Source organism: Orbicella faveolata, unplaced genomic scaffold (assembly GCF_042242905.1).
Source record: "Orbicella faveolata isolate gen_17 unplaced genomic scaffold, um_ofav_v1 contig_47, whole genome shotgun sequence".
Lineage (NCBI taxonomy): Eukaryota > Metazoa > Cnidaria > Anthozoa > Scleractinia > Merulinidae > Orbicella > Orbicella faveolata.
The window spans coordinates 24,190,792-24,214,716 of record NW_028301577.1 but is presented as its reverse complement, the minus strand read 5'-3'; the positions used below and the strand labels follow the sequence as shown (position 1 = coordinate 24,214,716).

General features: G+C 39.5%; 1 protein-coding gene and 1 pseudogene across 2 annotated transcripts; both read right to left on the bottom strand.

Moving 5' to 3' along the window:
- Nucleotides 1-442: 442 nt before the first annotated feature.
- LOC110061068 (uncharacterized) lies at nt 443-13,159 on the bottom strand. The gene is made up of 7 exons (XM_020767891.2): nt 12,972-13,159; nt 6,535-6,613; nt 4,889-4,935; nt 3,500-4,020; nt 3,308-3,388; nt 2,517-2,692; nt 443-1,967 (listed from the first exon to the last, which is right to left on the bottom strand). Exons 1-7 carry the CDS (start codon nt 13,055-13,057, stop codon nt 1,344-1,346), a joined length of 1,614 nt encoding a protein of 537 aa, XP_020623550.2. The 5' UTR covers nt 13,058-13,159; the 3' UTR covers nt 443-1,343.
- Nucleotides 13,160-15,089: 1,930 nt separating this feature from the next.
- Nucleotides 15,090-23,913, bottom strand: LOC110061051 (tubulin alpha-1D chain-like; annotated as a pseudogene). Its single transcript, XR_016204123.1, has 6 exons — nt 23,813-23,913; nt 23,338-23,560; nt 19,877-20,015; nt 17,156-17,548; nt 16,706-16,993; nt 15,090-16,484 (listed from the first exon to the last, which is right to left on the bottom strand). The product of XR_016204123.1 is annotated as a tubulin alpha-1D chain-like (transcript).
- Nucleotides 23,914-23,925: the final 12 nt, after the last annotated feature.

Genomic DNA, 23,925 nt, shown 5'->3' with positions numbered 1-23,925 from the left:
TCGTCCCAAACCTCTAGGTTTTACGGCACTGAAATGGAGCCCTGAAACACGAACTAAAGTATCCAGTGGTCGCCAAGCAGTGGAAGGGAAGACCAGAGTAACAGGCAGCTGTGGTTTTTAAAGGAGCTCAGTCACAGCATTTTGAGTTATTTTGGCCACGTACTAAATTACCTTTCAATTGAAGGAAACCTGAAAAAAGTATTTTACTAAGATAGAAAAAGACCAAAGAGGTAATAATAAACCATAAAGGAACAAGGATGGTCAAGGATGGAGAAGATTGACACGAATTAGAAAACGAAGAACTTGAAAAATTTAGGTTTAACTTTTCAAGATGCGCAAGCCGTGACGTACATGTAGCTTCTTTAACGTTGGGAAACTAACAGTAGCCTAAACAAATTCTCCACCTTTCCCAGATCAATTTCCCGAACAAACACAACGTAAATTAGTTTCTATAAAAATTTTTATTGAATTCTCATTGCAGCTGAGTTTGGTAAGATCACAGGCCGTATAAATTATCATGTCAATGTTGATTCACAACTTATTTGCGTTTCATTGTCTCAATATTACTGGTCATTCATAAAATACATTATCGGATAAAAAATGAGCATGTTTTTCTGACATTAACTAGGACCCATTGACACCAGGTACATCAGGATTAAAACGTTGAAATTCGTGACTTAAAACCAGTCTAACTTAAACACTTTTTTTCAAGTAAGCTTTGGCGTGATTGCACTATAGATCATACTTGTGTACCATAGTGTAAACGATTAGTTTTTTTTTCTTTTTTTTTTTTTTTTGTTATTTATAAAAAAAAAAAAATAGGTCACAGAAATTGTAACCCACTCGTTGTACGTCGGGTGATGCAAATACACAAAATGATTGATTCAACAATTCTTGTCCCACCCTACATGGTAAAGGGAGTACCTTAAAATAGAAGATTTTCAGTATGCTCCTTGATCTGAAGCCACGCAGTTGAGGCTTACAAATTTGTAAAATGAGCGGCACCTATAGCAGGATGACTATATATAATCTGTAGATAATCTCGGGGTTTTTCATTCAGACCTTTTTGACAATAGCGGATACTTCAGGATTAAATGCTATGATTACTTCGGCTCATTTATAAAGCTCAGTTAACATAACAGTTGATTTGTGACTGTCGATACAGTACGTACGTACGCACTTACAGTATGTCAAGATATGCATCAGCAGCTCTTATCACAGTGAGTATTTCACAATCGACTGACAGACACGTAAAGCTGGTCTTGTTCACGTAAGTGTATGAAATAAGACAACAGTTACTAACATAATACACTGTTAGTTTAAATTCGACCTTCACATGCTTCTTAAGTTTCTCCTTGCGACGTCGCTGTTTGTTTCTTGACAGAACAGGTTTGATCGTTTGTGACTGCAGTTAAAGCAGATGTGTTTGACGATACACCAGAAACATTCAACCTGCTGTTATCTGTCACACTCTCTTCACATTCCACTGCGTTAGTGGCGTGATTTTCGGTGTCTTTCGATGATAGGTTGTCACGCAATGGCACACCATTTGACAAATGTGACTTACCATCATGCTCACTTCCGTTAACGTGCCACTTCACTTCCGGTGCATTACAAGGGCCTAAACTTGAACTTCTCTCCGAATTTGAATCAATTTTTTCATCCAAGCGGCATATACTTCCGCTTCCTGTTAAACGTACTTCCGTTTCTTTGAAATCAAACAGTTGGTCGTTCCCTTGATTTTGAGGCTGCTCATGTGATACGTCACTCGTACCAGTCTCTAACGTTTTGGTGCAGGTAGGTTTTCGATGTTGTTTTTCATGTTCTCTGCATGGAAGGTGCTTCGTAAGACATATTCTCTGATTGAAAGTTTTGCTGCAAGTGTCGCATTTGTAGGGCTTGTCATCTGAATGAATGTAACTGTGCTCTTGTAAATGATGTTTCCGTTTGAACGCTTTCCCACAAACCTACAACAAATAATTAACATTTATTGCACAAGGTTGACCAAATTACCGTGATTTGTCACTGGCAAGCAGATCTATTATATGCCGAGGCCAAAGGCCTGCAGTTATTTGCAGGTCACGTGGTTGGTTCTCAGCCAATGAAGAGGGCGGAAAATGCACGGAATGAAAATATGCCTTGGTTATCATCAGAGATTATAATCTGCTAGATTGAATGGCAATCAGTAAGGCCCAATGGACAAACCTGTGGAAGTCAAGAGTTTGCGTAGGGTACACAAGTTGTGTTATTCGGTGAGTAAACCAGTTGTAAGTTCACAGAGGGGTAGGGGGACATAAAAGGGAGCAAAGCAAAGATGGGCACTTTCATTATAATAACACGAAGGAGGCTCTAGGGTGAATGCGTGCTCTTTCTTGCTCTAACAAGGAGGTATAAGGGGGCTCCACCGAGGATATTTCTCTCCTCTCCTCTGCCTTCATTGGTGACCGTGAATTGCCCGACAAAACATTGGGGGGGGGGGGGGGGAGGGAAGGGACAAGAGGGGTTGTGGGTGTTACCTGACATGCGTAAGGTCTGTCGTTAGCAGAGCTGCTCTTTTTACTGGATTGGTTGGTCTGAGCTTGAGTTGATTTTTGTGGTGTATTCTGGGAATGCTGTCTTGTCACATGTTGTTTAAGTCCGCTGCTTTTCCTGAATGATGATTGACACTGTGAACATTTAAAGGGTTTCTCATCTGAAACATAACACAAAGATGATGATGATTAGCTCTCTCTTAACTGCGTGCCTGCTTTTGACACCATCAAGCAATGTTTATGTGCATAACGATAATTATTCTTCTCTAGGCGCTTGTTTTCAGGTACATGTATGTCAAGGGCTGTGCCCTAAAAGTGCCCAGGTGCCACAGGTGACTAACTTTTGCCTTTGGGCGACTGGGAAAACTTACTTTTTTCATAGAAACTTAAGTATTGGGCACCCAGGTTTTCAGGTTTAGGAACCTTTGGGCTCCTCATAATTTTTCTTAGACCACAGCCTTGATGTCACATGATACATTCTCAACCAATTGATAAAAGGCATTTCAGTTGCAGCAAGGTATAACAAAATTGCCACTAATGATCAGTGTTGTGATTCCCATAACATGTACATCTGGCTATCCATTACCATTTCAGAGAGAAATTCATGGTGTTGGAAAGTCTACGACAAATCCTGGTTCTTTCACTGTCAGGTCATAAAAGCATTTTGTTGAAGACCTCTGAAGGGCCCATAAACCATACTCAGCAGCAACAGGTGTTACTAGTAACAGCCTGACAGCCGCGGATGTGTCACTACCTGTCGGTGTTTGCTGGCTAACCTGGAATGGACTGAGCATCTTTTTTGTCATCACCCTTCAAACATTCTGTAGCGGCTTCTTTTGAAATGTTCATTTTGTCATCTGCAATTAAGATTATGACAAAGTTTCTAGATGGTATTCAGCATTGTTGTGGTTATTCATCATAAGCAACAGTGCATAATTCAGCTTACAGCTGTAATGTGTTCCACTCACCTAAATGGTGAACAGCCTTCATATGATCGAGGAGCTGCTCTTTCTCCACAAACATAACAGCGCACAAACAACACTTCCGCAGACCCACTAAATTACCAACATGGATTAAGGGTGCTTCGTTGACATAATCTTCCACACTTTGAAAACTCTCCTTCTTTTTCCGTTTTCTTTTCCTTATAACAGTCTTAGTTTTAGTAATTTCCTGATGTGAATTGTTTTTATTTGACTGTACATGCACCCTTTGCCCTGAAAGTCTTATCTGGTCAGGGTCCACCCAGTCTTCTCTGTAAGCCACCTTCTTGGATTTTAAACTTCTTATTCGTGCACTGATTCTCTCAGGGGGCAGCGGTGTCGAGGAAGCTTTACAACTATTATCTTCTTGCTGTTCGGATTTTCTTATATTACTTCTCAGTTTTAAGTCACTGTTTTGTCCCTGTGTATTTTTTTCTGTTGAAGAGTGTAGACAGAACGCATCATCCTTTGACCCATTAACACTGGTGTCGCTGGTATCGTGTTTTCTTCTGTGGACAAAAGAATTCTTCAAGATTGATATCAACACACAGACTCCCCTGACACTTACTTTACTGTTTCCAACAATTGATCTTGTTATATAGCTGGTGTTTTTCCCGCTACAGCGCGCCCATTCATTGGCTAGTTCTTGGTCACATGACATCTAACAATGAAACTGTTTCCCACCAAATGCCATGTGCAGGCAACATTGCAAAAACTATGAAGTCAAACGGGAAACAGTTCACTGTTACCTGCGAGATGTTGACCGCTGTTGCACATCATTTGTCAAATATAAAGTGATTATTTGTTTTCGACCGGTTTGACCCATTTGTTTTGCTATACCCTTAAAAAAGTAGCCACTTCAACTTGGTAGCAAAACAAGGAAAAGGGTGATGTTACTAGATTGAGACCCTGGTTGATGCTAGTTATTCCCTACTTTATTTTGCCACAATATTATTTATTGCTGCCGATAGGCAGCCTTCATATTCTTGAAAGCATCCAAGAAGTTTCGTTCGATCGATCAATGGTTCGGATAGAGAATTAACCTATCAGCAATCCACTTTAAAATACGAGCCAGCAGCCAATCAGCAGTTCCCTTATAATCGATGAAACTCACATGTGCTCCGTTTTGACGTTTCTCATGTTTCACAAGAAAGATAGAGCGTTTGCGATCTATTCAGGTGAGTTTTACACCTCGTTTGTTCTCTTTGATCGTGCTTTCCATGTTGTTTTAGAAATAAATTAGTTATATTTCTGTTGAAGTTCCAATTGTCATATTTACATACAAACACGCTACTAACTGCAGCACTCACTTCTCAATGAGAGCCCCTAGTTACTAAAAATAAATGATGTTGGAGCAAAATGAGAAAGAACCTTTACCTCTTGGTCTTTGGAACACCTTGCTGAGAATCAGTTTCTTCTTCATCCTAAACATATTCATTGAACACAAATGCATGAACAAGTCTGAAAAATTTTACGCACAGATCTGTTGATATTTTAGGCAATCAATACTCTAGATTAGCTAATTTAATCTTCTTTGCAGTCTGAAACATTGTAGAGAGGTACCATACACAAAATAGACAAAGATGGCGTTTGTTGTGATTGTTGTTGTGTAAATGTTGTTGTCATTACAACTGTTATATTGTTACTATATTGACATAACCTTTCTTAAAAATTAAAAAAAAGGTTTATGTCAATATAGTAACAATATAACATTTTTTTAAAAAAACTGTGGGAGGCACAGTGGCCTCATGGTTAGTGCGCTCGTTCCCCGGGCAACAGTCTAGGTTCAAGCCCTGGCTGGGGACACTGTGTTGTGTTCTTGGGCAAGACACTTCACACTCACAGTGCCTCTCTTCACCCAGGAGTATAAAAGGGTACCGGTGAATTGTTGGGGAAGCCTAACAAATTGCAGGAGAGTGACCTGCAATGGACTAGCATCCCGTCTAGGGGGAGTAGAAATACTCCTAGCCGCTTCATGCTACAGAAACCAGGATAAGCTCCGGCAGCTCTGAGCCATTTGGCTACAAGGCTTCACCTTTTTTTTTTAAGTTACAGTTTAAAAACTGTACAAACAAGACTCTACAAACAAGCAAACTTATAACATAACTAAAGCAAAGTGCGTGCTCTGATTGGTTAATTTAGCGTTTACTATTTGCCCATGGGTGTACGTTGCTGACCTGTGTGCTAATGTTTACAAAGCAAATCTTTTGACAGACATTGTTTCCAAAGTAATGGCCGACGTTCTTCTGCCAGAAATGCGAAACTGTCTTCACAGTTGTCTGAAGATGAAACTTTATCGAGTTACTGGTGTGCAGTTGGTTTTCATGAATGAATTTTCGCGCGCTTGTTTTCCCTTGTCATGTAAGACTACACGAACATTTTTTTGTAGCTCAATACAAGGACTTCTGTTGTTCCAATGTCTCAATGTTATGTTATAAAACAAATGGTAAACGCCATAGCGTACACAATTGAGTTATGGATGCACTTGGGAGGTTTGCTAAGCACTCAAGAAGCTAGAGTCGCACTTGGCTATCGCCTCATGCGACTCTTACACTTCTTTCATGCTGAGCAACCTCCCGCGTGCATCCATAACTCAATAGTACACGCTATGGCATTTACCATTTGTTAAATTGTTGCAAAAACAGAATTTCCCATTTTGTCTTGTTACGAAAGCAAAATGTGTCAGAAGAATTCAGTCTAAACATTTCATGTTTCTCTAAAACAAAATTTCCTTCCACAACAAATGTTTTGCAAATATGCAAAAAGTAAAACATCTACGGAAAAAAGTTTCCTTGTTTGCAGGGGTGTAACAGAATATTACACAAATGAACATATGATGTCTGAGAGACCAGCAAATGGATTTATCAGTAGAATAATTAATCTTGATGTTTACAGGATTAGGTGTGGTCCCCTTGGTGACCTACATTTATTTATTCACTTAGCCATACAAAACAATATGACAAAGAACTGATATAATATATCATTGAATCAAATGCTTCTAAAATGTATACTAAAATACTCACAATAATAGTCTCTAGTTCTTCAGGATTTTTTATGTCACAATGTTCTGATAATTTCTGGATAATATTTTGAAGTTTAAGCCTGAAATTGCAAGTGAATATAAAATTGTTGATCATCTATTAAGACATTTATAAATACATACGGTAATAAAAGATTAGTTGTGGTGTGGTCAATCTCTCCTATCCAATTCACTACAAATACCTTAAAGGACTTTCATGCCTTATTTAACAAATAAAGAAGCCTAAGCCGTGTATTATGCTGTGATAAAACATGGCAGGCATTTGAGAACACAAGTTAGAAATGTAGCCTGCAGCTCGTGTTTTCAGACTACATTTCTCAAGTGTTCTCAAATGTCTGGAGTGTTTTATCAGAGTGTAATACATGGTTTAGGTTTCTTCATTTGCTTTATGATATAGAGGTAATGTGGCAAAAAACAATAAAACACATTTTTTCTATGTTATAACATGGATTTTTGACCAATCAGAGCATGTGCAGGGTCCTCGCTATATTATAAAAATTAATATAAACCCAGAGTTTATTTTATACTACTCCATGCTAATACCACGTACAAGACATGTCAACACAAAAGACTTAAATAAATTTAAGTTGTTGAAAAGAAAGATAGTGTTTAGATATATGTATCCTGTTACAAGTGAATATACGAAATATCATATATTTGGTAGAGCACCGCACTGGTATCGCAGAGGTCATGGGTTCAAATCCTGTTCAAGCCTGAATTTTTTTCATGCGTTCATTTCACAGCTGCTTATAAGCTGTATACATATAACTGTGACGATCGATCATGTCTTCATATCTCTCTTTGCAGTTCAAATATATATTTTTTTATATTCACTTGCATTTTGACCATCTGCGGGTACAGTGTATATAACAAACTCACATCGTAACCAGGCCCAGTTAGCTAAATAGCTCAGTTGGTAGAGCACTGCACCAGTGTTGCAGAGGTCATGGGTTCCAATCCCATTCAAGCCTGATTTTTTTCAGGCTCTAATTTCACAGCTGCTTAAGCTGTGTATATAACTGCAAATTATGATCAATCATGTCTTCATATATTTCCTGTGTTCTTATATATTCTTGAACAAATGTATAACATGTGGTATGTCCATAAAACAGTATCAGTCATAATGGTGTCTGAATGAAAGAGGTCTGATGGTAATATTCCATGAAATACTGCACAAGTGACAGTGATTCGTAATACTTTTGAGTAGTATACCAAGAAATATTACACATGACTTGTCAGTTTATACACAAGACTTAAGAGCTTCTCCCTGAGAGACCGGGGCAGACTTGGAAATGAAGGTCGGCCGATTTCGCTTAAAATTGGTACACAAAGTCGTTATATGGACTTATGTAATATGCCAAAGTTTCAGGTTCAACGACCGTTTTTTAGCCGAGTTCTGGATATCAGCCCCTCAGGGGTCCTCAAAGGCTGATTTTTAGTGTAATTTTGGCACTTTTCATTCTCTCTTTTAGCAACATAAAATTAATTTCAGGCAAAACCAAAACCATATTTGTAACGCCCTATCCCTAGGCTTCTATGGGTAAAAACATTAGCTCACGGGAAGTTTTTGTTAGCCTATGGCTGTGATCACAACTTAGTCCTATTTGAAGCATATAGGGAGTAACCGGAAATGGCCTGTTTTTTAGACCGCATATTTTCCATGCCCATGTTTTACATCGTGAAGTCTTAGTATCCCTGCAAAGTTCAGCCCTTAGTTTAGTAATACCAAGAAAAAAATACTAAGGTTGAGGCTTTTTTACTAAGAAAAAACTTACGAGAAGATGACTAACCAGGCCACTTCCGGTTTAAGTTTCAACAAAGCGTGTCTGTAAAAATCAGCCATTTGATCTCGATAAATACCTTTTTTTCTTCTAAGTCGGGAATTAGAGACTGTGAAGTTAATTCTAACCGAAAAGGCTTGCCGTTAATCAGAAATTTTCATGACTTTTTTCCGACCGATCAGATTTTGGTCCGGCAACGGTTACAAATTTTGTGGAAGAAGTCTTGAAAATTACGGATAATGGAGTTGCTGGACTTCTTTTCTGAAGAAAAACAACTTATCAGTCACTCTAAATGCAATCACGTCTCTCATGACACCACTTGAAAATCGTTTTGAACCTCGAATAAATTTCGAATATATTTATAGCTAATTGTAAAATTAAATGCAGTCTCACTATTCCAGTCTATACACTTTAGAGGCACGCCCCTTTCTTATAATCCATTAAAAGTGAAGCAACATTAAAAACCTTAGCCCCAGCGATAAATTGATCGTGAGTGCATCGCTGCGAGTAATGAAAATTCAGGTTGGTTCATACCGTACGTGACGAGGTCACGACACGCCAACTTATCTGAAGTTTGCTGGCTATGATTGTCTTGGAATTCAGTTTTTTCCCGTCTAGATTTGTCTCCTTGATACTGCAGAGAATCATCAGGTATAGAACTTGCATGAGAACCTAAAGAACGAATGGATATGCTACAGAATACTTATTCATACCCAGTCCCCCGGTGCAAACGGCCTAGGTATTATAAATTGGGGAAGTCCAAGACGGTCCGTTTTCCCCTCCAAGTCGCTGAATGTCTGACTAAATTACCAGAAAATTACTCATTGGCACACTTTCCCTTTCTCTATCGGGATTTTCCTTTTGCCGCTTTCTCAGTCCACACAGATCCAGACTAAATCGGTGTACTGCATATATCCAAAGATAGGACAGGGGAGGAATGGATTTTCCTTCAAAGACTACTGCTTATAGCACCCTAGCTGTAGAATTGCTGACCCTTAACTCCGATTTCCATAAAAAAGAAGTGATAATCCCCAGGACGACCAGTATGCTTGGTGTAGGTGGTATGGTAAGTTGTCACAAAGTCCAGTGCCTCATTCCTGCTGGAGCTTAAATTGGTTATTGCTCTTCTTCCCTGAACAAGATGATAATCACCGGCTCCCAACAACCATTAGGCCGTGATTGTGCTATGTGCTAGGCAGTTGTCAGTTTTGTATAGAATCCGAACGCGTTACTACGTTACATGTTTACTTCAGTCTGTCGTAAATTGATAAAATGCAACCGTGAAATGAATATATGGCCAGCACATGGACATCTTGCCTGCTGGATTGTTTATTTACAAGAAAAGAAACTATCTGTGATCAATTAATTAAACTTATTAAATCTATTCATTCTTTAAGTGAATTTGTTTCATTTGAGTGAGCTTGCTTAAACCGAAAAAGTCTGGCTATTACAATTTAGTCTCCTCAAAAACTGAAAACATGATTATACAGTGTCCCGTTTGGAAAGAAGATGACATATGCAGGGCACGAGATAACAAGCCGCCAGAGGCTGCTGTGACTCTCCCGTTAGTGACGTTAGATCGAGATGTTACCCACCTGCTGGCCAAATTAAAGTGGGCACTGGTGGTAATAAACTGGCCACTTACCACAGAGTTGAAAATTTCCCCGAATGGAAGTTAAAGTATGAATTAAAGAAGACTGCCCACGTCACCGCCGAAAATTCACTCGTTTGCGTGACCAAAGTGGGCCATGTCAGCACCCTTTTGAAGAAATCAAAGAAGGTTACCGCTGACATTTCAGATAGCATATTTCAGGCGTTTGGCATTGTAATACCTATTGCATCCATAAGTATCCCAAGGTTAGAGTGACTGCATGCATGTTCATCAGACATAAATTTATTTTGCACGTTCAAAGATTTTTTTACACGCTTTAATGTCTTTAATTCGTTCCACTGGTTCAAGGATCGTTGTTCTATCATCATCTGCATACACATTAAAACAAAATATCTCTAACTTAAATTGTCTACCCAGTACCTGCCCACAATTCAATTTCTAACATTTTCGACGCCATATTGGATGTTGTTTCACTTGAAAAGTCGAAAGGGCTTGGTGATGAATTAAGTAGTTTCACATGCCCAATATTAAATCAGAGTAGAGACGCTTCGCGTGTCATGCTCAAACAATGTAATCTCCTGGCGAAAATAGGAAGTAATTTGGCCCTTTATTGTATCACGAGGATTACTAATACTTGCAATCTCTATCGTAAAGATGATATTCTTATTTAGAGTTGATACCAAAGAGGAGCCTGGACGGACGCTTGAAGGAAAGCACCTCTGAGTGCGTCACAATTAAGTCGGAAACTTCGGTACCACTAGTCACACAAGGTATTTGTGATCTTCTGGCAGGGGGAAGGAGAAAAAAACTCACGACTTAAAATTCTAATCATGGTGAACAGTCAGCTATGAAAGCAAGTGATGTTAGAATGTCATAAATTTCAAAACATCCGTCATATCGAACCCACCAGTCTGGATTTCATGACTATTTCATGAAATCAAAATATCGTTTCAGTTTGCCAGGTATAACAAAATTAAAAGAGAAGAGAAAGGGTACTAAAGGAATTAAAAGGTGCAAAAAAACTATGTTTGTCCCAAGAAACCTTGAAAATGTCAATAAAAAACAGAGAATTAGATGAGAAAAGTCAAACTTAGGGTAATTATGCCTGACAAAGCAAGGTTGCCATGGAAACAAGGCAGAGTCCCATAAATAAGGCTTTTTCTCTCAGCTTTTCCCACCTAACTTATACACTCAGTAAACAACTTGTTTCATTGCATTTTGATTACTTTTCTTGTTATCAACGTATAAAGTTTCCCCTCACCTTCCAGTCCCCTGGGCACAGGGTACAAATGCTACATAAAATTTAGTTTCAAATCCGTCAGTAGGAAAGTTTCTAGTTTATGGTTTGAAAATATATATTTCCTTTAAATAATTTACTTTGGGATCATTGATTGTTTGTTAATTGTGCAGCTGGTGTCTAAAAATCTCTCCTAAAAAGTAATTAAGAGTTTGACAGGATGTGCGTAGTAGGTAACTTCTCTAAAAATGTTTCATAGTAAAAAAGCCTCAACCTCAGTATTTTTTTCTTGGTATTACTAAACTAAGGGCTGAACTTTGCAGGGATACTAAGACTTCATGATATAAAAAATGGGCATGGAAAATATGCGGTCTAAAAAACAGGCCATTTCCGGTTGCTCCCTATATGCTTCAAATAGGACTAAGTTCTGATCACAGCCATAGGCTAATGAAAACTTCCCGTGAGCTAATGTTTTTACCCATAGAAGCCTAGGGATAGGGCGTTACAAATATGGTTTTGGTTTTGCCTGAAATTAATTTTACGTTGCTAAAAGAGAGAATGAAAAGTGCCAAAATTACACTAAAAATCAGCCTCTGAGGACCCCTGAGGGGCTGATATCCAGAACTCGGCTAAAAAACGGTCGTTGAACCTGAAACTTTGGCATATTACATAAGTCCACATAACGACTTTGTGTACCAATTTTAAGCGAAATCGGCCGACCTTCATTTCCAAGTCTGCCCCAGTCTCTCAGACAGAAGCTCTTAAGACTTGTGTTTTGATAAGGATTTCTGAAATTTCTGATCTATAGATAGGAAGTTTCTTCAGCCATGCCCTCCCTCAAAGTGTTGTTCCAGAAAATATCTATATCCCTCCCACAGAGGGTTTTTTTAACCCTCTCTTGATCCCCCTGCAAATTCAAAGTTTGGCTCATACTTTGCTTTAACATTTTTGAGTTTTGAGACCCCACCCCCTCCCCACCCCCTTAGAATTTCCAACAACCTTCCTTGGAGTGACTATGGATATTTTCTGGAACCACACAATAATAATAATAACTTTATTTACATGCCAACGAGATTTAGCATCGCTGCTAATTGGGGACACCAAAAACGAGTTACAATTATCAGGACTATGTACAAATTAAATTTAACAATACATTTTATTTTGAGCACCAAACGAAAAAAATCAGTTTGACGCCATGTCAAATGTTAGAAATCCACATTAGAATAATACTGCAAAATATTGTTCTCCAACCTTTTTTTCTGCTTTTATGTTTCAGCCAAAAAAAAAATTACGCTAAAACTGATAGACCAGGTGAGAGTGATCTCTTGACGACCTTGATTCACTCCAACAGTAATGAAGAGGACCTTCTGAGCGATTTAAGGCGGAGAAAATGCATAAAAATTTAGGTCTAAAAGTGTATCTCTCGCAGTGGTGAGTAATGTGAGATTGATCTATATTTCCCTCAATACTTATGATATAAGCTTTTGCTTAACTTAAAACATATAACTTGGAATAGGATACAATACATAACCCTGGAGATCTTGCCAAGAAATATTACTGCTGCTAAAAATTCGTCTCATGCAACTGTGTCGCAATAATGAGCCACAAGTCACAAGCACTTGGGAATAATATGGCTAAATACACAGCATGACCCTTAGAGTTGGTTTTCGATCCAAACCAATCCATTCATTGCAACATCTCTATACTCGCTCGCTTCATAGCGTTACACAGTTGCGTGCAGACAAAAACGTATCGAAATCGAAAACGACAATCAGCGAAAATGAACTTACCCTCGCTGGTCAGTGGGGCTTTGGTTTGTGTCTGCCATTATGTCGCCAAGAGTAAACGAATGGAACGATGGAAAACTCAGTATCATGACATGAAAACATTGAACGAGGTATTCCTTTGCGAACACTTTTCACGCAAGTACCATCCCAGAGCGAGTACCATATCAAGTACCATATCGAGCGAGAATAGCAGTCCCGTCCCAGTCTCCCGTGTGACCCCTTGACTGTCCCTGGCGCCTCTATGAGACTGGAAGGACGTAGCAGTTGTTGGTGAAACGTGGGTAAAAACATCCGTGAATGTTATTGGTGACGTTCGTGGAACCTATATAGTGTGTTAACCTTGTATCATAAGTAAAGACGGAGTACCTTACTCCTTTATATCGTGTCGGGGTCATGCTGCACGCTCGGCCGATTTCGGAATCACTCACCCGATTAGTCTCTAAATTGTTACTAACTACTAGTAAATCTCAAAAATTGACCGAGCAGTTTCGAGGTCAATAAGGCAAGGCCGAGGTTTGAGATTTTCTCGTAAAATACCGAACGTTCGAGGTTTATAAGTTGTTTATTTGTTTTGTTTTTCCGGGCCCGTAATCAACCTGTGGGCATTACTTGAGAATAATGCCCTGGAATTAGCCAATCAGAGCGCGCGCTATATCAGCTACAAACACAACCAATATAAAATAATAATGATAATTAAAAACTGGATCATTGATAAATGCAATTGTAGAGTTAATTGCTTTAGCCATCATGGTATATGAGTAATTATACCATGCTTTACAAATATGGAAAGCCTACGCATAATTTTATGGTGTATTTTTACTTTTGTTTCATTTCAATTTTCAGTTTTCTATTTTTTTGGGGGGGGGGGAGGGGGGAGGGGGAGGGCATTTTTAATAAAACAATTCTTCTACTTGCGCTTGTTGGATATGAGATGGTTATAGTCAATCCAACGTTACTAACCTGCGATAGGGCATTCTTTTTGTCGGCCAAAAAAAAAGGAACGTCACGGATCGCAGATAACAACGCTACGCGCCTCTTTGGCTATCCACCTTCTCGTATCCAAATCGCGCTCATAGTATGACTGCTAAATAACCTGCAGTCCAGTCCCTGAAATCTCTCTTACCCGCACAATGTCCGGGTTGAGCCCAGGTGCGAAAAAAGTCTAGGATAACTTGCATGCGAATGCTCAGAACGCTGTCATTTACCATTCCAAATCGTGGGATCGGAAAACTCGTATCTGGCAGAACTTTTGGAAGCGCGCCGCGCGTACATTCTAGCCATCTGTTGATTACTTGCAGGAATATCAGAACCGAAGCAACCTTTAAAAGGCTTTTAAGCCTAATCGCCAAAACTGTAATGGTGCGTCCCTATCTGCAAATCGCTTAATTCTTGATCAAAATTTACTTCCACGCGAGAGTTCAAATCAGGAGTGTTTCGAACCGTCCCAGCGTCATTTCCTGGTCTTAGTACATACTCATTAGAAATACTGAGATTTGGACGCATTTAGCGACAAGTTTCTTGCAATTAAGTCGTGGGCTTGGCTGGCTCAGTTAAATTCGTCATTTGGACTATCTCTTCTCCCGAATAGGTTCAACCACTCCAGTCAATACTAGCCAGAAGGCAAAAAGAATGAGCATCAACTCTCCCATGATGGAACCAAAATGCCCTTCTTCAAGCATTTTCAGTTTACTTTTCTATATGGGCAATTCAAGTTGAGTTCAGTTCAACTCAATGGAATATGAATTAACTCAAGTTTCCTCCTAAAGTATGTGAGATGCATAATAACAAAATGTAGGGAGAAGGTATAATTTGATCAGTACTGAAATACAACACCAAGTAACCTTTTTTAACACCCTCAAATATCTCACGATTATATTATCCTGCACAAAAAACAAGTTTTCCCTTAACAATTTAATAACGAATAGATAAATATATACAGTGTAGAATACATTCTGGCTTGCATTTTTATTGTTTAACAAAAACACCGATTCTGGCGACTGCTGATATATGTTGTTTTGGGCTCAGATTCTTTATTCGTTGGATTGCTGTAGTGGTCTAACTAGATAAAATCATTTCTGATTCCCGAAGCCCAAAATTAATAAAACCATGAAATACACAGTATTGGCCTTTTCATATCCTTTACTTATTCCATGTTACACTTTCTATCTGGAATTAGTAGAACTCTACTTGTATACTAATGCAAATGGAGTAATCTGATTGGCTAAGCCATTGAACACTATCAGCCATTATAGTTCACCACTAAATTTTCTCTGATTCTTATTGGTTTAAATTGATCACGTGACGCGATAGTGTTCATCTGCGGAGAGACACTATCAGCCCGTAGTGCCTGTCCGAAGAAAATACCCGGATGGATAGTACTCGTCCGTGGAAATGTTCCTGTGAATAGGTCTACACAAGCGGGCTTAAAGAAAGTAGACAGTTTAAATTGTATTAAGTGGGTTTTTGTCTGTTTTCTTTTTCAAATTTTACGTTTGGCTTTCACGGCTTTCATCTAAAAAAGCTGAAAATAATTCACTATGATGCTTGAACTGGCGCGCGGAAGAAACTTTAGCGGTGAACAATAAAGACAATAGAGTGTTTTATATGTCTCGGAACTATCGGTCTGATAGTTGCCCCTTGGAAATTTGATGTTCTCAAAAGCAGCATATTTGCCCTCGAAGCTTTAAGAACATCAAATTTCCGCGGGGCAACTATCAGCCAATGGTTCCTCGACAGAAACACTCTATTGTTTAATTAGTGTGCAGTGGCTGGAGGTCGTCTAGGAAATGGCGACATTTTTTTTTCGCTTATCCAAAGTTGTGGAGGAAAATTTTGATGCAAATGGATAATTAAATTCCTGAGAAGTCAAAATGAAGGACATTTTCGGTTTCTTGACATTTAAAAAAATTGAAACTATTGAAAAACCTGATACGCGTGCACACAACTTCAATTTTAAATGACAATTCAATTCGAGCGACCTTTTTCAGGAGCAAAGTTTAATAATACGTCAAGAAGTAATTGGAAACCGTTATTTGAAGTAAATTTTAGTAAGCATTCTACTAACAATTAGATTATTCGCTCTCGATTTTTATGAGGTGATAGTTGATTCGGCCTTCGGCCTCATCAACTATCACCTCATGGAAATCTCGAGCACATAATCTAATTGTTAATTATGGACTTGGCAAATAACTGAACTTCACGTGATGACAATTTCTAATATTCTTCTCCTTCTTCCTCCTCGCCTTCAGCATCAACTGAATCCACGCCAACTTCCTCGTAATCCTTCTCCAATGCTGCCAGATCTTCACGAGCCTCAGAGAACTCTCCTTCCTCCATGCCCTCACCCACATACCAGTGGACAAAAGCACGCTTGGCGTACATCAGATCAAACTTGTGATCCAGACGGGCCCAGGCCTCAGCAATAGCTGTGGTGTTACTCAACATACACACAGCACGCTGAACTTTGGCCAGGTCACCACCAGGAACAACAGTAGGAGGCTGGTAGTTAATTCCAACCTAAAAAACGCAATCATTAAATTTAGCTGCAGTTTAAATTGGTCACACCACAGCTGAACACTACCCTGTACGTTCAGAAAAATAAGGTAGATATTCATTTTCATACCAAATGATCGTGAAATAAACCATGACTGACCACTGAACAAAACGGAAGTGCGGGGAACTGAGGGGAACATGATTTAATAGGGCTGATTTTGCTTCACACAAATTTTGATACCAACCTTAAAGCCAGTTGGGCACCAGTCCACAAACTGAATGGTCCTCTTGGTCTTGATTGTTGCAATAGCTGCATTCACATCCTTCGGTACCACGTCACCACGGTACAACAAACAACAGGCCATGTATTTGCCGTGGCGTGGGTCACATTTAACCATCTGATTGGCTGGCTCAAAGCAAGCGTTGGTTATTTCAGCAACACTCAACTGCTCGTGGTAAGCTTTCTCAGCAGAGATAACAGGAGCATAGGTGGCCAGAGGGAAGTGAATACGTGGGTATGGCACCAAGTTGGTCTACATTCAAAATATAAGAAAGATGTTTTCAAAACCTCATTGAAATAAAAAAGCAACTCAAGCAGCATTTAAATATACTCCAAAATATACAGGCGCTTTCAAACTGAAGGAAACACTACATGTAGAAGCACTACATATTGCGAGTGTCAGTACTTAACGTACCTGAAACTCAGTCAAGTCAACATTCAGAGCGCCATCGAAACGGAGTGAAGCCGTGATGGAGGACACAATCTGACCAATCAGTCTGTTCAGGTTGGTGTAAGTTGGCCTCTCAATGTCCAAGTTGCGACGGCAGATGTCATAGATGGCCTCATTGTCCACCATGAAGGCACAGTCAGAGTGTTCCAAGGTGGTGTGAGTGGTCAGAATGGAGTTGTAAGGCTCCACAACAGCCGTTGCAACTTGTGGTGCTGGGTAGATGGAAAATTCCAGCTTGGATTTCTTTCCATAGTCAACAGACAGACGCTCCATGAGCAGAGATGTGAATCCAGAGCCCGTACCTCCACCAAAGGAATGGAAGATGAGAAAACCTTGCAAACCAGTGCATTGGTCGGCCTTAAATACATATAAAAGACATATAAGCTGCACGTTTTGCCAGAATAAAAATCAAAGGTATATATTTCATATTTTTATATTTTCATTTCAACCAGCTACCGAGTTTCACTAACGCTTTGAGCCGGTAATCTTAACAATGATCTTTTTTTTCCAGCGCTTTCCACCGCGGGTAACACTCTGACCTTCTTTCCCCAGTTCTGACCCTTCTCTTTTTTTGTCCACATTTAATACGAATTGATATTTACAAATTTAATTAATATTCAAATATGTTTTAAAATTCGTCGACATTTTCTCGAGCCTTCATATTTTGACACGAAATTCTAAAATTTTCGCTTTGCCATGATCATGTGGAGTAAAAAGTTGAGTTCCTCCTACATCCTCTTTATTTCTGAGCAATTTTTTCCTTTCAAAAAGGGACTGAATGGATAATGAAGCGCTTTCATTGTTTCAAATAAAACCAGGAGCCATAATCGGGGACGGAGACCGTAAGTCTCGGGATTCGCGCGCACCTATGATATGGGACAATTTTTCTATTTTTAGAACAAATTGCGCCATCCTGACGTCATATATCCGCGCGGATTCACGCGCATGTCGGGGCTCTCGCGTGGATGTTGTCACGTTGCGTGATCAAATTGTGAGAGATTCTCTTGCGTATTTTTCACAGCGATGGCAGGGAATAAGGCAGGGAATACGAACCAGGGCGCTTATATGTAGTTTTATGCCCTGAGCTAACGGAAAAGGTGGGTTTTTCAGGGTCGAAAACAAGACTTCAATCTCGCGCTGGAAATGAATAATAAGATCTGCTCGCGCTAGTTGTAAGCTTACGCGTATGTTTCGTTTGTTCTGACTTAAGAATATAGCAAGAAAACTCTCTACTCTGGTATCGAGTTAATTTGTGAATTTCTCAGACAATGGTTCATCATAACAAAAACCTGTTGTGATGGTTTCTTATTGTTTCTGCTTGTTTGGTGAGTTTGCAAAAGTTTTTGAAAGGAAAGACTGACGCGTACAATTAGCTCATTTGCATAGTGCAGCTCGTGCACTTTCAAGTCCGAGTCGGTGTTTTCAATTGTCAACAAATCTTGACAAAGATTTCTTTCGTTATCTTTTGTGCTGGGATGCTGTAACAAATTTCACGAACGCAAACAAGGCTACTAACATCGTGTGTGTTTCTTCAACATAAGCATAGTGAAGTTTTACACTGCGAAAATGAAAATGGACAAGGAGTTTTGATAACTCGATCAACAAAATCGAAATCGTTATTCCAAGTTGATTAAAGAAAGCGTCATCGTAACTTTGCTGATTATTTCTGTTTTATTCACATATTTTCAGCTTAGCTTTTAATATGTTCTCAAACATTTATCAATCTTAAATATATTTAAACACTATAGAGTTATTGTTTGAGTTCGATGTACGCTTTCACACGAAAGTGCCGCGGAAGTACAATTTGTCATGTTTACTGACTGTACAAAACACGCATCGGCGGGCGCTCTCATTCATCGACAACAGAGAATTTACTGGATTTTTTACACGAATAAAACTGAGCGGTATCTACGGACGTAAAGTTATTGGGCCTTGATGAAACATCAAGCGTTGCTTACAATTCAAGCGAAACTCAAACTAGCAATTATTTTGTTTTACTTTCCGGTCGCGATAGACTGACAAATTCCTCGCAAGCGTGTGGCAAGAGGAGTTAAGAAACTATGAAGTCCTGAAGCTCTGCTATATCTAAATATATCCAGCTAGTTTTTTGCTGTGTAATGGAAAAGCTGTTAACCTTCAACATATGTGAAATTTAAAGTGGAGTTGTGTACAGCTCATGTAAAAGAAGCATCCGTCGGAACACAACTTGGTCAGCGATATATATAAGCTTACAGCAGAACATACCTAAATTCGACACGGTCTTACTTCGCTCAAACTGGAGCAGCTTACGACGAAAATGCTTAAGCAAAATTCCAACAGACGTAAACGCGTTGAGTTGTGAACCAAAAACATGAAAAATTTCGGGAATTTCGGACGCCATTTCGCCCGCGCGACATCCGCAAAAATCCTCTCAGCATGTACGCGCGTGTGTCGCAGGCGATGGCGCAATTTGTTCTAAAAATAGAATTATTGTCCCATATCATGGGGACAACCCCAATACTAGAAATGGCGCGCGCTTACGGTCTCCGTCCCCGATTATGGCTCCTGATAAAACTAATCAGGACAGACTATTTTGCTCCCAGAGCTAATCGCGCCAGAAGTCATGAGCAAAGGAGAATAGCTCTGGGGTAAAGAATTCAGTTCGCACTGGTTTAAATGCAAGTTTCAGATGACATGCGCACTTACCAGTTTCCTCATTCTGTCCAGGACAATATCAATCGCTTCCTTTCCAATAGTGTAGTGCCCGCGAGCATAGTTGTTAGCGGCATCCTCTTTAATTGTTCTGGGTGAAACAGCTGCCGGTATGTGCCAGTACGAACTTCATCTGATAAAATCAAATATAAAGAAATTCTTCCAGTTTTTTCCTCTATTTTGTTAAAATAAAACATTGAAAATGTTGCTATCAATTTCAAGACATTTCAACAGAGCTAGCTTGAACACAATTATGTTTTCGTTGAAGACCATTCATTATTGCGTTCGCAGAGCACGGTTGATAATCTTGGGTGTCCTGTGGTTTCAAGGTGACCTTTTTTGACATTTTTCCGTCGACTGTCTGCATTTTCTGCGCCATTTAGAATAACGTCATACACCATATGCGCAAAGATAGCATATCTAACCCAGATATCGACCTGAACTCGTCTAATAGGTTTAATAGTTGTTCCACGGACTCTTCTTCCCTCAGGAAAACCGTGGTGTCGTCGGCATATTGCGTAAGTTTTATTTCTTTTGTTTCAACATTAACTCCTTTATTGGAGTGATCTTTTTTAAGAGTTCTTGCGAAAAGTTCAATGCCAATTATAAATAGCAGGCCGGACAGAGTACAGCCTTGTATAACACCGCGTTGTAGACGAAAGAAAGTAAATGCGTGGCCATTGTTTATTACACAACTAGAACCTTCATTGTATAAAACATCTATCCATTAATTTTAAGAGGTTTGGTCCAAAGTCAAGAGCCTTCAGCTTTTAAGTACTCCCATTCTATTGAGTCAAAAGCCTTTCGAAAATCAAGAAAGATCGCAATTCCGGGGACATTCGTGCGTTTTGTATAAAACATGATGTCCTGAATGAGTCTCACATTCTCACCAATATAGCGGCCTTTCACGTAACCGGTTTGATCAGGGTTTATAATTTTCGGCGGTACCTTCTCCAGTCTTTTAGCAATTACCTTTGTAAGGATCTTGTAATCAACGTTTAGTAGTGAAATTGGTCTCAAGTTTTCAAATAATGAAGTGTTCTTATCTTTTTTAGGAATTAGTGATGTTATTCCTCGTCTCTGACTGATAGACAGGGTTCCTGAATGGTTTGCTTAACGGAAAATGAAAATGTTCAAGCAATAAACGTACAAGTAAATAAAAATGAGACGATATGGAAATTTGAAATAATTCTTCGCGGAAGAAAAGCACTTCTCGAGTGAAACCCTCGCACGTAATTTTTGGCAAAGTTTCGGTTAAAACCCGATCGATGGATCGAATTATACAACCACTTTTGTTGTATACCAATCAACTACAACTAATTTTCAACAGAAAGTTCTTCAAAATTTTCACAAAACAGGTAAAACGGCTGCAATCACACGACGGCAACGCTACACAACTCGAAAACAATGACTCGCAATTACTTGTTCACAGTTTACCTGTCGTACTATTTATACTCCTGGAGATGTCATCTTGTCCTCAAAGTGACTGACTGACTGGCACTCAAGATCGGCCTCTTAAACTTAGTGGTCTTGCATAAGACCACAAAAACGGGTGAAAATAATGACGCGTCGATCGATAAAGCGAAGGCTCACTGTACTTTAGCAATAGAGCTCATATCAATTGAAGGATTTCGTGCAAAAAGGGCGTATATCGCTTTTTGGACCGATTTTCATTTTTGCAGGATCGAGCTAATTTTTGGCAGACTGACTTGTTTTGACGTGAAAACATCGTTCCGTAATTGTTTTTGTTGATTTGCGCTTTGTTTTCGAGATATGCAAAAAAAACTCAGTTTTCCAAGGGCATCTTTTGGAGATCTTTTGCCGAACGAAAAACAAAAGAAACCTTTGTTTCGCTAAACGATGAAGTCACCGAAGCCTGGCATTTGCCGCTAGTTGTTCGAATTGATACAAGTTTTGTTATTCATATAATTACCCTAATTTCTTCCTGACGCTTCGTTAGCGCAAGCGAATAAGGCGCTGAACGGGCCAGATTCGGGTCTGTTTTGTTGTGACACCGGTTCGATACGACGTCGGTCGATTTTTCTTTTTTCCGGTCTATTTCTCTACTTCTTTCAAAAACCAAAACATCTATTTAAAAAAGCCGTGCTGTCAAAGCTGCTAAAAGCGGCAGGGGTAATTTGTAGAACGCCGAACGCCAAATGCCGAATGCAATGTCTTGTTGCGGTTAATTAGTTAAATTTGCTTGCGGTTAGTTTTTATATCCTGATATCTAATGCTGTGAAGATATCATGATAACATGATATCGTGATAACTTAAAGATATCATAGAGATATCATGATATCTAATTTTGAACGCGATGGCCCGCCATAATGGCCCGCCATAGGACAAGGCTAAATGCAATATAATGCTGTCCTTATCAAACAAAAGCTAACCGCAAGCAAACAGTGAAACTACTAAACCGCAAGCAAACAGTGCATTTGGCGTTCGGCGTTCTGCAAAATACCCCTACCGTGCTAAAAGAAGCCGTTCGCGTCGCGCCGAAATCCACCTTCGAAGGAGATGCCGCTTAGAACACTGAGTTTTTTGCATACGTTATTTCTCGAAAATGAAGCGCAAATCAACAAAAATAATTACGGAACGATGCTTTTCATGTCAAAACAAGTCAGTCTGCCAAAAATTAGCTCGATCCTGGTAAATGTACGCGGAATCTGTCACGAAACTCTTTAATGCAAGTTTACTTCTCGCGACAATTAGAGGTAATTAATACAAAGAAACTTTTTTCGTTTATAGCTCTGCTAAGAATCAATCTTTTTTCATATAAATTTTTTTAAATGAAAGATCGCAGTAAGATCTATCTGAAAAAGCGAACGGCAGGGGTAATTTGCAGAACGCCGAACGCCGAATGCCGAATGCACTGTTTGCTTACGGTTACTTCACTTATATTTGCTTGTGGCAAGCAAACAGTGCATTTGGCGTTCGGCGTTCGGTGTTCTGCAAAATACTCCTACCCAAAAGCGAACAACATTTTTTTCGAAAAATGGTCAATCAATTTTGGGGTATACTGAATTGGTTACCGGTCATCTCGTCACCACGGAGTTTCGCCACCAACGAACTCGCCACAAAGCGAAGTCACCTCGCGACAAACCGAAGTTTCCTCGCCACCAATAATCTAATAAGGCAGTGGATAAAAGAACGAGGAATAATCTATATATGCGACTCGAAAAAAAAGCTAAGAAGGCAATGCATTGTCCATTTCAATGATGCAAAGGACTACTGCACAATCATAACAAGAAAGTAACAAAAGAAGAGCGAGGCAAACCGATTCGCCAGCTAATTTACCTCGACTACTTTACTCGACTAGTTAAGTTATCTCTTTGTTGGTGCTTGGTGGCGAGGTGACTTCACTTGATGGCGAGTTCGATGGTGGCGAAATTCCCTGGTGGCGAGGTGACCGGATACCACTGAAAATGGTTACTGAATTAAGCAGTTCTCACCGACAACTGTTGGTTCTAAATCAACGAACACGGCGCGAGGAACGTGTTTTCCTGCTCCAGTCTCGCTGAAAAACGTGTTAAAGGAATCGTCTCCTCCGCCGATAGTTTTGTCGCTCGGCATTTGGCCATCAGGCTGAATTCCATGCTCCAGGCAGTACAGCTCCCAACAAGCGTTTCCAATCTGAACTCCGGCTTGGCCAACGTGGACTGAAATACACTCACGCTTGGGTAAAGAAGATAAAAGGATGTTTAACAGCCTGAAATTAGCGACTTAAACTACATACAGTGGTAACTACGCGCGATTTGAAAGATTATGTATACACGCATTGGCTTTTCCACATTGTATGGAAAGCGAAATGTTCAGCTCCGTAGTCAACTATGGCTGATCACTACAAAAAAATTGCACAATGACACGATTTTCGATATCGCAACCATTTGGCTTATCTATGACCGTTAAACAAAGAATTCTACTTACCATCTTGATGTAGGATTATTATTAAACGAGCAGTCAAATACGGTTGTGCTAAATTTGCGTTAGAGTCTTCACTCGTAAGGCGGCCCTTTATGAGAACATTTTCATGGCAACCG

Excerpts from the sequence above, each read along its gene's own strand:
- LOC110061068 (XM_020767891.2), bottom strand. The coding sequence starts at position 13,057 with ATGATACTGAGTTTTCCATCGTTCCATTCGTTTACTCTTGGCGACATA. Across the intron at positions 4,021-4,888 it reads GGTGTTCCAAAGACCAAGAG|AAGAAAACACGATACCAGCG; the intron begins GTAAAGGTTCTT and ends TTTTGTCCACAG. Across the intron at positions 1,968-2,516 it reads ACAGACCTTACGCATGTCAG|GTTTGTGGGAAAGCGTTCAA; the intron begins GTAACACCCACA and ends TATTTGTTGTAG.